This window comes from Pelophylax lessonae (assembly GCF_965119305.1).
Source record: "Pelophylax lessonae genome assembly, chromosome: 2".
NCBI classification, from domain to species: domain Eukaryota; kingdom Metazoa; phylum Chordata; class Amphibia; order Anura; family Ranidae; genus Pelophylax; species Pelophylax lessonae.
In genome coordinates, this window is record NC_138769.1 from 161,865,962 (window position 1) to 161,880,234 (window position 14,273).

Consider the following 14,273-nt stretch of genomic DNA (forward strand, 5'->3'; position numbering starts at 1 on the left):
CCCAGTAAATCCTGAGATAATTATTGTGGGCAGATCCTTTCAAGTTTTTAATGTGGTTTCCAATGGAATTACTACAGCTGTCAGCTTGTATAAGATGGCGGAGACATGTAAGATGGCAGATATGGAGACAGGAATTGATAGGCCACAAGTTTTTTAAAAAATAAATACAATACAGCCAACATGAAGGTTGTTCTGCTGCATCTTAGGACAACCACTAGCTGAAACACTTGATGCCTGACCTTTCCCAAAACAGAGATGCAGACTGTTGGTATGTTCCATTCTACCTTATATTACTATATTACATTTCAAACATTGCTTCCTTATGATTTCTGTTATACCCTGTAGAGCTGCACATCTATAATGATGTTCAGCAAAATAGTTATAATATATAAGTGAATTTAAGCTACATTGTATACTTGCAACATTTTCAATGAGGCCTCTTACAAAACAATACCAAACAGAGTGGAAATTCGCCCACCATGGTTTAGTACCTTCTTGAGGGACAGGAGGTTTTTACCTGCTTACCTGCAACCATGAGAGTGAATTCAAAGCCTTTCTTCACATACTTTCTATGCACCTGGTTGGGAAGAGTGGCAAATCCAACATATTCCCTGTCCTCCTATAAAGAGGTGAAAAAAAAAACATGAAATGCACATGCAGTATACTGTAGACTGTTGAAGTGCATTCTAGTATTTCAATGGAAGGCAATGATACAGCTGGATATCTTCAGGACATATTTAGGGGTGCTATTAAAAATGCTAGTGGTTATGGCTCTTTATCCTGGTATACTGAATATAACTGCATATATTGCATTTGTAGCACCCTCAGTGTTTTTTAAGAGTAGGTCAATTTAGTTTAGCTCCTCTGTAGGCAAAGGATCTGGTGTTAATGTGTTTGTGAGCAGCTGTTCAGAGCTCCAAAAGGTAGAGCCTCTGTTATGCCCCCTGACTTCTAGACCTTGCTGTATTGTTCTGGAAATTAGAGGGTGGAGGAACAGAGGCTAAAGCTTGAATATTAATAGAGCTTCCACCAATCCCTGGGCAGGTGAGGCCTAGAAGGCAGGGAAACAGGCCATACATGTTTGGGAGCCTGGCAGTGGGAGAGCAGAGTCCAGGATCCAGTGGCCTGGATGAGACCCCTGTGCTGGGGGTGCTCTGCCCCTGGGCAGAAAGAAGGACAGGAGAAGGAGAGAGCGGGTGAAAGAGAGAAGGTGCAGCTGGAAGGCTCTCCATTTTTGCCAGTTTTAGCTGGAAGCATCCTGACAGACAAAATTCGGCCTGTGTGGCAGAAGGCCTGTAGAGCAGCCCCTTGGACTCCAGGATTCACTAAAAAGGGCCTGAGTGAGTAACTTGCTCGTCATCCTACACAAGGCCTGTATAGAGAGGACAGCAAGGTGAAATATTTTGCTTGTCTGTCACCAAGGGACAACTTAGTGCCAGCACAAACCAGCCAGAAGCCACTCTATATGGTACTTTAGCATTCTTGGAAGGAGCAGCTTCTGCATTTTTCAGCTGGAATTCTTCATTGTTATTTTAGCTGTGCCATCAATCCCATGGGCGGGCAGCACTGTTGAATTTATAACCTAGCAGTCAGAGACATTAGCAAGTCCTCAAGAGTTTGTTCAAGACAAGTTCTACAGTTTTGGGCAGCCCAAGCCTCCCCATTCCTTTTTCAAGTTTATCCCCTAAATTAACAAAAACAGAACAAAAAAAACCCCATGAACTGATTATTGAGCCTGTGAGAAAGCTACAAAATTCCTGTTGCCTGGCTGTGTGTGAGGAGAAGGCACAAAATCCATGGCCCTTATGGGGGGTAGAGCTGCACAATGCAATCTGCAGAGGTCAAATTAAGATCAGGCTCGGCATCACCATATATATCTTCAAATGTTTATTAAACTACTTCATATTTTTCACCTTTTATTGTAACACAGCGATGGAAGCAATGGCCTACAAATGACATTGATATATTTTTGCCAAATACATTTTTGCGCTGCTATTTCCTGCAGTTATGAGACATATTGCATTTGTTCTGCACTGCACTGTGAGATCTTGGGCATAGAAAGCAAGAAATCTATGAAACAACCTAAAAAACTGATTACTTTCTTTTCCTGTGGCCACACAAAGCCGATTGGAAAACGAAGAGAGTCTTCAAACCTGCTTCAAACATAAAGATATAAAACTGTAATTTTTTTTGAAGAATCAACAACAAGTGGGACACAATCATGAAGTGGAACGAGGCAAGGACGGACGGAGCGCTTCCCTGTCAGTGAGACTGTCGGGCTGTGTTAGCATAGGAGGACACATACAGCCGCGGCGTCTCCCACTACACCACCACGGTACCTGCTCAATGATCAGCTGTTATTATATGGCGTTATAAAGGTGCATGGATGCACCGATATATGTGAGTGCAATAGATCACTTCTTTATTTGAATAAAGTCTTTTAAAAGTTATAAGCACTATTGGAAGCTTTTTTCTTTACATATCACGCTGATACTGCGTTTGATTGATCTGACTTGAGCTGCTGGAGTGATATCACCTGGATGGATCACCTCTATAGATCCCCCGCATTTGTGCCTGATTGTATCATATCTAAGGTGAGCACCCACTCATAAGGGGGTGCACAGTTAGTATGTGATCTGTGACACTCTGGTCACTCACTCTCCTGGGGAAGCACCTGCTACCCTCAGGTGGCCTGAGCACTTATTAAGGACTTTTTTTGGTTGTCTGCACTTTTTCATAAAGACTATAATTTAAACTTTTTTTTATAACATTTTTTTTTTTAATTACATTTTTACTGTTCTCTGGATAATTTTTGATTTGATATACATCTATATATTTATCTTTCATCACTGAGATTAGCACATTGAAGTTTTCTCGGACACTTGTTTGCACTTTGCACTTTTTTGGCTGTCAACACTGATTTTATTGAGACATTTTTGTGCCATATGTTTTCATAGCACCTATTTGAGTACTATTTATATGATTGTATTTTATACACTAGTTATATATATTTATATTTCTCTTTTTGCCATCACTTTAATATTTTTTACAGGTATTTATTGCACAACACTATTATTAAACTTGGTGCTGTTGTGGTTATATGTGTTTAAAAAAGGAAAAACATTTTTTTTTTTAAAAAGTAGCTAATAAGCAATATAAAATACATTTTAATATCTTAAATAACAAGCGTAATGGAATTAAAGAATTAATATCATTTTTGCAATGGCAGAATTTTTTCTGATTGACAGCCCCTGTTATCACATGCGGTGGATCACAGGGGAGAGGGAGCTGATGTCATTCAAACAGCTGGAGCCAACCTACAAGCCAAAAAAAAAAAAGTCACATGTGATGGTCTCAAGAGGAGAAATATGGAAGTAAACAGCTTCCTAACAGGCAACTGGCACTGCATGCACCCTGAGAATAGCAACACAGCAGCCAGAGGATAGGCTATAGCATTGCGACTGGCAGAAGGAAAATCCATGGAAACAGCAGGATCAATCAGTATTTACAAAAAATGAACATATGCATGACGGAAATCTTCTGGACAGGATATAATAAAAAAAAAAGGCACAAACAAAAATGTGGGTTTAATGACACTAATAAATGTATATTCAAGAAAATAGAATAAAAAGGAAAGCAGAGAATATTGGGATTTTATTTTTTCTGCTATGTTCTATGAGTATTTATTTGTTTAATACCATTGTGGGGGTGGCAAGCCTTGTAGTATTCCATCAAACCCCTGCTTTGAAATCCCAATCCATGTTTTCAGCCCTACCTGCTGGACTTCAGAACTCTTCCTATCCCCCAACCCCCTCTCTCCCTCTCCACATGCATACATCCAAATAATTCCTATCCAAACAATGATGCTGCCTTGACTCCTAAAGGCCTGCCCATCCACTTTGTTTATGGAAAAGGCTCCTAAGCTTGGTACACATGGGCCGAATACCGGCAGGTTCAACAGAAACCGGCCGACATTCAGGCTGTGTGTACACCAGCCTGTCCGACAGAAGCCGGCTAAACATCCGACTTCCGTCAAATGGGCATGCTGGAAAACCAGTATCCGATCAGCACTGGCAGCCAATGGCTACATGCACTGCCGGGGGGGGGGGGTTCCCTCTCACACAGGTGCTCCTACCTCGCATCTCTAGTGGCTTCCTCTATAACCAGCCACCAGCAGCTTGAGCCATCCATCTGCCCAGAACAGAGGACTACATTCCACCTTGATTTGCCTGTCATCTCCTCCACAATGTGAGTGTGTCACTATGTGTTTTATAATTTGTACCACTTAATAAATTGGAATTCTACACTATATTGGACTCTTTGGCACCTCACTTCCCTCTCTCCATTTGTTCCCGATTCCGGCCCTCCCAAGCCAGAATTGAGTAGACAGTCTGTTTTCATATAGTGTCAGTCACCATGTGGGGTTTAATAGACTCAACCCTGGGACTCTGACATTACAAGTCCTATTAGTTTTTATCCTTGCTTTTATTTTTATTCTTGTTTCTGCTTTCAGTATACCTTGTTACAACAGTTTCTATTGTTGCATTGTTACATTGTATCTAGTTTGCCTCCTGCGAACGTGATCAGATCCCATTTATTTATCCTGCTCCTCTGTAATTAACAGCTGTGAGATACCTTAAAACTATCTTCATCTGTATTGGAAATGAGCACCTAGGGTGGAATTTTTTGTTTGTTTTGCGACCGAGGTTGGTGTCAGTAAGGCAGTAGACAGTGTCAGTCAATAGAGCAGAGGACGGTGTCAGAAGACCAATGGTTTTGTCAGAAGGGCAGTGGATGGTGTCAGTAGGGCAGAGGATGGTGTCAATAGGGCAGAGGATGGTGTCAGTAGGGCAGAGGATGGTGTCAGTAGCGCAGAGGTTGGTGTCAGTAGGGCAGTGGATGGTGTCAGAAGGGCAGTGGATGGTGTCAGTAGGGCAGAGGATGGTGTCAGAGGACCAATGGTTTTGTCAGAAGGGCAGTGGATGGTGTCAGTAGGGCAGAGGATGGTGTCAGTAGGGCAGAGGATGGTGTCAGTAGCGCAGAGGTTGGTGTCAGTAGGGCAGTGGATGGTGTCAGAAGGGCAGTGGATGGTGTCAGTAGGGCAGAGGATGGTGTCAGTAGGGCAGAGGATGGTGTCAGTAGGTCAGAGGATGGTGTCAGTAGCGCAGAGGTTGGTGTCAGTAGGGCAGTGGATGGTGTCAGAAGGGCAGTGGATGGTGTCAGTAGGGCAGAGGATGGTGTCAGTAGGGCAGAGGATGGTGTCAGTAGGGCAGAGGATGGTGTCAGTAGGGCAGTTGATGTGTCAGTAGGTTTTAATTTTTATTATTCGTTTTATTATTTTCTTTTTACAATTACATTTTTTACAATGTTTTATTTTATTTTTTTTTTACAGTTTTTAACAGCCCTGTTGGGGCGCTTTGGTGAAATATCAGGGATATCAGCGAAATATCATGGTTTTTAACAGACTCCTGATGTCTCACTTTTGAAACAATCTCCATCTCTGCAGCCTCAGCTGCACAGAATGAATGAACAGGGAACAGTCTCCCTGTTCATTCACACGTTTACTATGCTTCATTTATGACTTAACAAAGTCAGTTATCGGTACAGATCACTCATTCAGAAAAGGAAGGGGCTGCAAGGGGTGGACAGGAGGGCCGTCTTCTTCTCCTCGCCCTCCCACTTTCAGCTGCTGTAGGGGGAAACTACAGGGGATCGGTTCCAGTAAATGCCACCCCTGCCAACCCCCCTGTCCAGGATCCCCTTACTTCTGCTTGTCAGCAGCGTAGCATACTAAGGTATTCCTTCCCTTCATCACTCTGCATATGTAGGAGAAGTAGTCCGGGGGTTGGCAAGGAAGGCACATGACCTCCACTATAGAGGTTGGAATCAAGAGCTCAATTTCAGTGCTTGTTGAAGATACCAAATTACGCAGGGAAACAACTTCAGCACAAGATATAGCATCATTACAGGAAAACCCTGATAATATAGAGGGTTACATGGCAGGTGAGGTTTAATACTGAGAAATGTAAAGTTCCGCACTTGGGCGCCAAAAATACACATGCGTTACACATTAGAAGGGGCTCCCCTGTAACAATCAGTGATAAAATAGGTTCTGAGGGTGCTTATAGATCACAGACTAAGCAATGCCAAGTCGCAGCTAACAAAGCTAGCAAAATACACTCATGCGTTAAAAAGGCATACTTTGAAGAGATAAATCAGCAATTCTACCAATTTAAAAAAAAAAACACTAGTATGGTCTTATCTTGAAAATGCAGTTAAGTTTTGGTTGGCAATCCTCAGGAAAAAGTTCCGCAAAGCGCAATATAAATAATAACAGGCTTTGAGGATCAATTACATAGATTACAGTAATTCACTTTTGGGAAGAGATGTATAAGTAGGTATATGGAGAGGACATGTGGCCCCAATCTGGGGTTAGAAGAAGGAAGGTTTAATCTTAGATTGCGAAAAGGGTTCTTTACTGTTAGAGCAGTAAGAATGTGGAGCTCCCTTCTCCAGGAAGTAGTACTAACTGAGAGTGTTGACAACTTCAGAAAACTTCTTAGGTAGCAGAATATACAGGGCTATGGAAATTGTTAGGCCTCTTTCACGTGGACGCTTCCATTTTGCGGGATCCCCTTGCTCGGTGGGGGATCGCTCCGCTGATCCCTGCTGAGCAGGCAGATGACAGGTCCATCTCCTCTCAATGTGCAGAGTGCACACGGACACAGTCCTACTGTCCTCTAGGGGAAGATCGGGTGAAAACCGACTGCCTGTCTGATTTCATCCAATCCTATCAGATCCACCAGATGGATGGAAAACAGGACCACCATCCGCCTGGATTTTACAGACAGGATCGGATAGCGGTGGATGTCAGTGGTCATGTCACCGCTGACATTCGCCGCTTCATAGGGGTGAATGGAGGGTCCGATCAGGCCCTTCTGAAAAACTGTATACTATTAATTTCATTAAAACCCCTCTATAATTAGCTGACAAATTACAGCCAGTACAGGAATACAACAAATGACTAAAATACAATAGAAGTATAGAAGCTATGGCTAATGAAAGGATGAGTTATTTACAGAAAAACAATTGTGATGAATACTATATAATGTTGGGAAAAAAAGTACAAAAGAGAGAGTGGCACAAAAAAGCCCTATATACTGTATATATATATATATATATATTGTGACAGGAAGTCAGGTAAATCTGTGGATGTAGTCACAGACAGGAGATACATTTCCACCTGGTTTAGAAAATTCACCAATTACTATAGGGTGTCGGCTGCAAAGGTAGCCAGAACTGGCTTAAGGAAGTTGAAAGGCCTTCAGCTGTTCGGAATGTGGAAGTCAAGGCCTCCATAATTTGTCCAAAGGAAGTCCTATTGATTGCTGCCTCCTGACGCTGTGTGAAGCTGGGGAGAGGAGGACAGTCAGATGTGTACCTCCCGACGCCATGTGGGCAGGGGAGAAGGAATGCCCCCTGAAAGCTGTGTGAGCATGGGGAAGACCTCCTGAAGCGATGGGCGCTGAGGAGGGTAAAAAAGTGTGAAGACTTCTCAAGGTGAGGAAATGAACTATTTCTATGTGGAAGAAATAAATGAACTGTTTGCTATGTGAAGAGACAAACAAAGGAATGGTTGCTATGTGAAGAGACAAACAAAGGGACAGGTTCAATGGACATTTGTTGTGTGAAGAGATAAAACATGGACTATTGAGAGTCTGCTGTATGATCAGCCAAGTCTGCCCAACAGTAGTTTGGGGACAGACTTCGTTAGATAGGTTCCTGTGTGTGAGAAGGTAGCCGCCCACAGTGGCAAGGATTTATTTTGTGTTTTATTTTTATTTTGCTGTTTTTGAGGCTTGCACTTGTGTGAAGTAAATTGCAAGAATAAACCAAACTGTTGTTTGCAACCACTTCTCGGCTATCTCCCTGTGTAATGAACCCCCCCAAAGGAGTCATCCACGCCTACCACCGAGCCAATCTCCCACATATGGTGGAGGTATGCATTGGGCAGAAGCAGAGATCCCTGCAAAGAAGTTCATCTGTTCTATGAACTTTGTCTGGTGCATGAGATTGCACAATCTATGTGTGCAGGAGGGGAAATCCTGAATGAGAGAAAAACTACGTGTTTTAAAGAGACAGTGGTCTCAACATTTTTGATGGACTTTGTTGTGTCTGGTGCATGAGACTGCACAAACTGTGTCTGCAGGAAAGGAGATCCTGCAAGAGAGAGAAAAGCTACTGGCTTTAAAGAGACAGTGGTCTCAAAAATTTTTTGCTGGACTGTGAAAAATTTATTGTGGAGTTATTGAAGATGGGGCGATCAAAACGCCTGAAAGATGCAAAGATATCTGAAATGAGAGACCGGATTCTATGGATGGAGGGGATGTTACCGCCTGAACGAGCCCCATCCATGCCTGAACAGAATCTGCTAAAGAGAAAGGTTGTTGTCCCTAGTAACACTGGGGCAAATGCGGATTTTCAGCGGAGCTTTGCAGCTCAACAAAAGGCTCACCAAGAGAGCATGGCAGGCTGGAAACAGAGACGCCAGAAGCAAATGGAGGTCATCGGTTTGGAGGAAACCGAGTATGTGTGCAGGGCTGAGCTGGATGCCTTGCAACGGAAAATGGAAGAAAAGGAACACTCCCTGGAGTTGCTTAGGATGGAGCATAGAAACTTGCAGGCTCAGGTGTTACAGTGGGAAGAATCCACTGCTCTTCTTTTTTCCGAGTTGCACAAACGTAGAGAAACTATAATGGAGAAAGATACCATCCTCATGGAAAAGGAAATTGAAATTCAGACTTTGCAGAAGCAAAGTATGTGTGATATGTTGGAGTTCCGTAATCAGCTGGAAAAAAGTCTTCAGTCTTTGGAAGCTACAAAAATAGACCTGCAGGATGTGCAGGAACAGAATGTCGCTCTGAAAACGACATTGTCTCTCAGCGACAAGGAGAAAAATGAGAAAAATGGCTTCCTGGAACAATTAAAAGAGGAGGAGGAAGCAAAGAAAAACCTATCAGAGCAAGTCGCAACATTGCAAGCTCAGATAGTGGATATGAAAAAACGCATGGAAGAAAGCGTTGGTGCATTAGAAAATGTGAAAAAGAAGTTGGATCAGATGCTTGGTGAGGAGAAGACTGTGTCTGCAAAATATGCAGAAGAACGTGACCGAGCAGAAGCGGAGGCGCGTGATAAAGAGAGCAAAGCCCTGTTCTTGGCTCGCTCTTTGGAGGAAGCTCTAGAGTGTAAGGTTGAACTAGAAAGAGTTAACCAACAGCTGCTTACAGAGATGGAAGATTTAGTCAGCTCCAAGGATGATGTTGGGAAAAGTGTTCAGGAGCTAGAAAAGTCTAAGCGAGCCTTAGAACAGCAAGTAGAAGAGATGAAGATTCAGTTGGAAGAACTTGAAGAGGATCTGTCCCAAAGAGGGGATAGTGTGCCTGATGCAGTTTATAAAAGGATCAGTGTTTTGGGGTCTGTCCTGAGTGAGCATCAGAAATGTGATGACATGTTGTTTGAATCACCCCTCTGGAATAAACATTTCCTTCAAAAACGCCACCTAGTGGAGAAAACTAAGGCTGGTGAAAACGTGAAGCAAATGAATAAGTGCCTTTCAGGGAATATTTCCATAATGGAACTGGTGAAAGACAGGTGGCAGAAGTTTGATCGTGATCTTGAGATACATTCCATGTGGAGTTCAGATAAAGAAAAGGAACTAGGTGACCTTGAGCGGTCAAATAGTTCAGCAGAAAGTGCATTGAAGAAAACTGTAATAGACTGTGTTGTTGCTTTTGACCCATATGATGGTGGAAGGAAAGTTGATCAAGTCACAGAGGGACGTCAAGAGTCCCTACTTGGAACAAAGCTTAGTGAAGCAGAGGTTCTCAAAGTTTTGTGGAAAACATTTATTGATTGCAGAGAGAGGCGGCTCAAGAATGTTGAAGACATTAAGACTAGCCCAATTGAGTTGCCTATGGATCACGGTCCTCCTTGGTGTATAGGACAGATGGTTATGCAGGACAAACCTGAGAAGGCGCAAAATGATGCCAAAAATGCGGTTGAAGAATGTGTATATGAGATGAGGGACAAGTCGTCTGGCATTTATGAGAAATCTGTCAATGAAGATGACAGAAACAGTTTCATCCTGAAGCTTGAAGATACTAAGAGGCTTATCAGTGAGAGTCAAGAGCAGTGCCTGACACATGCGTGCCTGGAAAACTTTGTCCCAACCCTAGGGTTGAAACAAGAGGGGGGGGGGGTATGTGACAGGAAGTCAGGTAAATCTGTGGATGTAGTCACAGACAGGAGATACATTTCCACCTGGTTTAGAAAATTCACCAATTACTATAGGGTGTCGGCTGCAAAGGTAGCCAGAACTAGCTTAAGGAAGTTGAAAGGCCTTCAGCTGTTCAGCATGAGGAAGTCAAGGCCTCTATAATTTGTCCAAAGGAAGTCCTATTGATTGCTGCCTCCTGACGCTGTGTGAAGCTGGGGAGAGGAGGACAGTCAGATGTGTACCTCCCGACGCCATGTGGGCAGGGGAGAAGGAATGCCCCCTGAAAGCTGTGTGAGCATGGGGAAGACCTCCTGAAGCGATGGGCGCTGAGGAGGGTAAAAAAGTGTGAAGACTTCTCAAGGTGAGGAAATGAACTATTTCTATGTGGAAGAAATAAATGAACTGTTTGCTATGTGAAGAGACAAACAAAGGAATGGTTGCTATGTGAAGAGACAAACAAAGGGACAGGCTCAATGGACATTTGTTGTGTGAAGAGATAAAACATGGACTATTGAGAGTCTGCTGTATGATCAGCCAAGTCTGGGGGGGGGCGCCCAGAGCTGTGTTATCCTGCCGACGTCATATGACGTCCGGTCAGGATAACACAACCACATTCCCGCCGTCATTCTGTTATAGGGCGGGCGGGAAGTGGTTAAATATCAGTGAGGTGGAATATCAGTGAGGTGGAAAAAAAGCACTTAGAGTGCATCTGAAGTGCATTTTTTAACATACCCTAAACTTTAATTAAAAGCGCATAAAATACATCAAAAATGTGTATTAATATTATAGTTGGTTTGTGTTACTGTGAGTGTGAACTTAGCTCTAAAAGAGAAGTGCGGGAATTAAAAATAAGAGTCATAATCACCTGGTTGGCTGCAGCACTGATCTGAGCTGCAGCTGTCTTCTGCAAGCTCTACACCGAGATGGATCAAAGAACACTGATCACTCAGTTCTGGGGTCTGCTCTGAGTACCGACTGTAAGTCACCAGCTCTGTGCTCTGCCCCTTTAAAGCTCACTGGAGCGCTGGGCTATGGGAAGGGGGCAAGAGCAGCGGGCTCAGACTTTCAGCAGCAAGCTGAGAGGCTGAGCAAGCTAAGCTGCCAGTCAGGCATCTGGTCAAATGCTGACATTATTGTTGGGATCCCTGCAGATCCTGGACTGACTCTGTGTCATCAGTCGACAGTGGCCTTTAGCCCTCTGGCGGCTGAATCTGGGTCACAGGAGTGCAGAACTAAGTGCCCTCCTGTTACCCACTGGAGAAGTGTGGCCAAAGAGCTTTGGCCATACTTCTCCTCGGCCATACTTCTACTCTAAATAAATACACTCACAAATGTGGGGTAGTGGATGGCAACAGACCTTACTAAGGTATAATCCATTGTGAAGCAACTTCAGCCAGGAAGTGAGTCAGCACCTCCCACTTATTAGAATCCTGAAGCCGTGCTGACCTTCACAGCTGCTGCCTCCAGACCAGGTAAGCACTGGGTGTGAAGCAATCTATTCTCCTCCTCAGCATCAAGGCATATGGGACACGTTTCAGGTAGAACCTCTCCTTCCTCAGGCTGAAGAACAGATGCATTTCTTTAGGAGTCATTTTACTTTGTGTATCCAAAAAAATTCTACATTATTACAGAATCAGGACTTTTCTGCACCACTCTCTTTTTTTCCACATGTCTCCACAGTGTTCTCTCATTTTGCCATCCTGCTATCATAAAGCCTATTACTGGTTTACTATGCAAATACACCTGTTTAACTGGCGCCACACCAGTTTTCACCAGTTTTCTTGGCTTAGCACAAATCACCAAAATAATATTTAGTCTAACAACTATATAAACAATACATTTAGTTAAGACGTAGTCAAATTATTCAAAAGGCATACTATTTTTGGATCATAAAATAATTGCATATCAATGGACAATTCTAACCTAGAAAGAGATTCCTTGGCTGGAAAGCCTAGGGGCAGAATATGTCATCATTTATTTTGCCTGTATGCTCTTGATAGGTTGGAGCTTCTGCAGTGAAGAAAAACATGCCTAATTGGACAACAAAAGAGTGGATGTTTAAACCCCAAACTTTCCAAAGAATAATTATTTGGCAGTTAAATCTCCTGCCCCCACATCTCTAGTCTATGAGCTTCTTAAGTTAGAGGCTTAGAACTTAATACTTTTTAAGGGTGTTTGTTACTAGATGGAAAGCCCTGAATAGGATTTGGTTGAGTTTTTCAGTGATCTTACTGAAAATAATGTATTAACTGATCAATAATTATTATAAAGGATTTTACCTCACTGGAGTCATAAGGGTCAAGCTTTCCCCATGGACTCTTAGGTCTAGAAGGACTTGGAGGTGGAACCAGTGGTGGACAGCCCCATCCTGAAGGCCGGACAGGAAGGGTCTGGCTTGAGTCCTTCCCCTCATTAATTTCCTCTTTATTGTGCCTAACAGAAAGGAGCTCAGGGTCTAGATGCGGTTGCATGGTGTCATTATAAAAAGCTTTCTCGTTGTGTTGATCTTTTTGCTGTTCAAGGTGTTGTTTTTCAGTTTCCTGCTCCCACCAAAGTTTACCATCCAGATGTTCTTTGCGGAATTTCTCCTCTTGCTCCTCCCTGCGAAGCCTAAACTCCTGCTGAAGCTCCTTGCGTTGCCTCTCTTCTTCCTGTTGCTCTCTTCGCAGAGTCTCTTCTTGATGTTGCCTGTGAAGCCTTTCTTCTTCTTCACGTTGCTGCTCCCTGCGGAGCTTTTCATCCTCTTCACACTGCTCTCTGCGCAGCTTTTCTTCTTGATGCTCTCGACGGAGTCGCTCTTCCTCTTCTAAGTGTTCTTTATGTAATCTCTCCTCCTCTTCCTCCTCCTCCTCCGGTTGTTCTCTGTAAAGCCTATCCTGCTCTTGCTGGTTTTTCCTGTGGTAGTCCTCCTCCTTTTGCTCTTGTTGTTCCCTGTGGAACTGTTCCTCCTGTTCTTGTTGCTCTCCTTGTTCCTTTGTCTGTTGTCTTTGTTGCTCTATGAGAAGTCTTTCCTTTGGCTTTTGTGCTCTGTTGCTGCTTTCCCCCGGAAATGTACGAATAATTTCTTTTAGCTCCTCATCTTCTGAGTCATTGAGCAGAAAGTTGCGGATCTGGAAAAAACACAAAAAAGATTAAGGAAATATAGTTAGTCCCCTACATATGAACCTTCAAGTTGTGAACTTTTAAAGATACAAACATACTGTACATTTGCATATTCAACCATGTGAGCTAGTTCACATTTCTAATGCTTTTGGTTCTGTGTACTTTGCTATATACAGTACTGTATCTAAATTTCAACCTTTTTTCCATATAATATTTGTGTGAAATATGTTATAAACCTATTGAAGTAATTTATTGGGCCGATTGCATCAGTTGGGTACCTAGGCTAACTTTTTCGGACTTACAAACAAATTGGACTTAGGAACGTGCTTTCGGAACGGAACTTGTTCTTATGTAGGGGACTTACTGTATTTAGTATAAAGGTGAACAGTTTTCCCAATGTTGATGGATCTGTGTCTTTAATCACCAATCAAACCTCAAAAAGTATGTAGAAAATGTCTGTGTCTGCACTGTTCTCTAACTTAATTTAGACCTCAAATGGAACACAAATCCAATTAGTTGGATGGAAGATGGGATATTGACAGTATGTAAAGATCAATCGGACATTCTAATCTGTGTTTTTTTACTAATTACTGTCTTACCCTTAGGACAGAACTTACAGCCCTCAAATGATTTCCATAACATTTTCAAATATTCAAGCACATAAATATATGTCATTTTTAAAAGTGCACACTAAGAGGCTTTCAGACTATATTAAACATGATGCCATTGTCACATTCATATATTTTATATTATGGATGTTATTCATTAAAGAGATCATGGCAAATATACATTTTTAAATTAAAGACAGTGTTAGGATTATGGCATCCAAAAATAAGGGTATATAGTAGCTTTGCCATTTTTTTTTTTTTTTGGTTACTCGGTTTTCTACAAACTT

The 14,273-nt window shown here is 42.6% G+C and overlaps 1 protein-coding gene across 1 annotated transcript in view; it reads right to left on the reverse strand.

Moving 5' to 3' along the window:
- The window catches only part of SEPTIN4 (septin 4), a 100,391-nt gene that overhangs the window by 37,337 nt on the left and 48,781 nt on the right, over window positions 1–14,273 (reverse strand). Inside the window, exons 2-3 of the mRNA XM_082246021.1 lie at window positions 12,556–13,386; window positions 526–619 (exon numbers count right to left, since the gene is read on the reverse strand). Of these exons, the coding sequence (XP_082102147.1) occupies window positions 526–619; window positions 12,556–13,386 (925 nt within the window). The remainder of the gene's footprint in view (window positions 1–525; window positions 620–12,555; window positions 13,387–14,273) is intronic.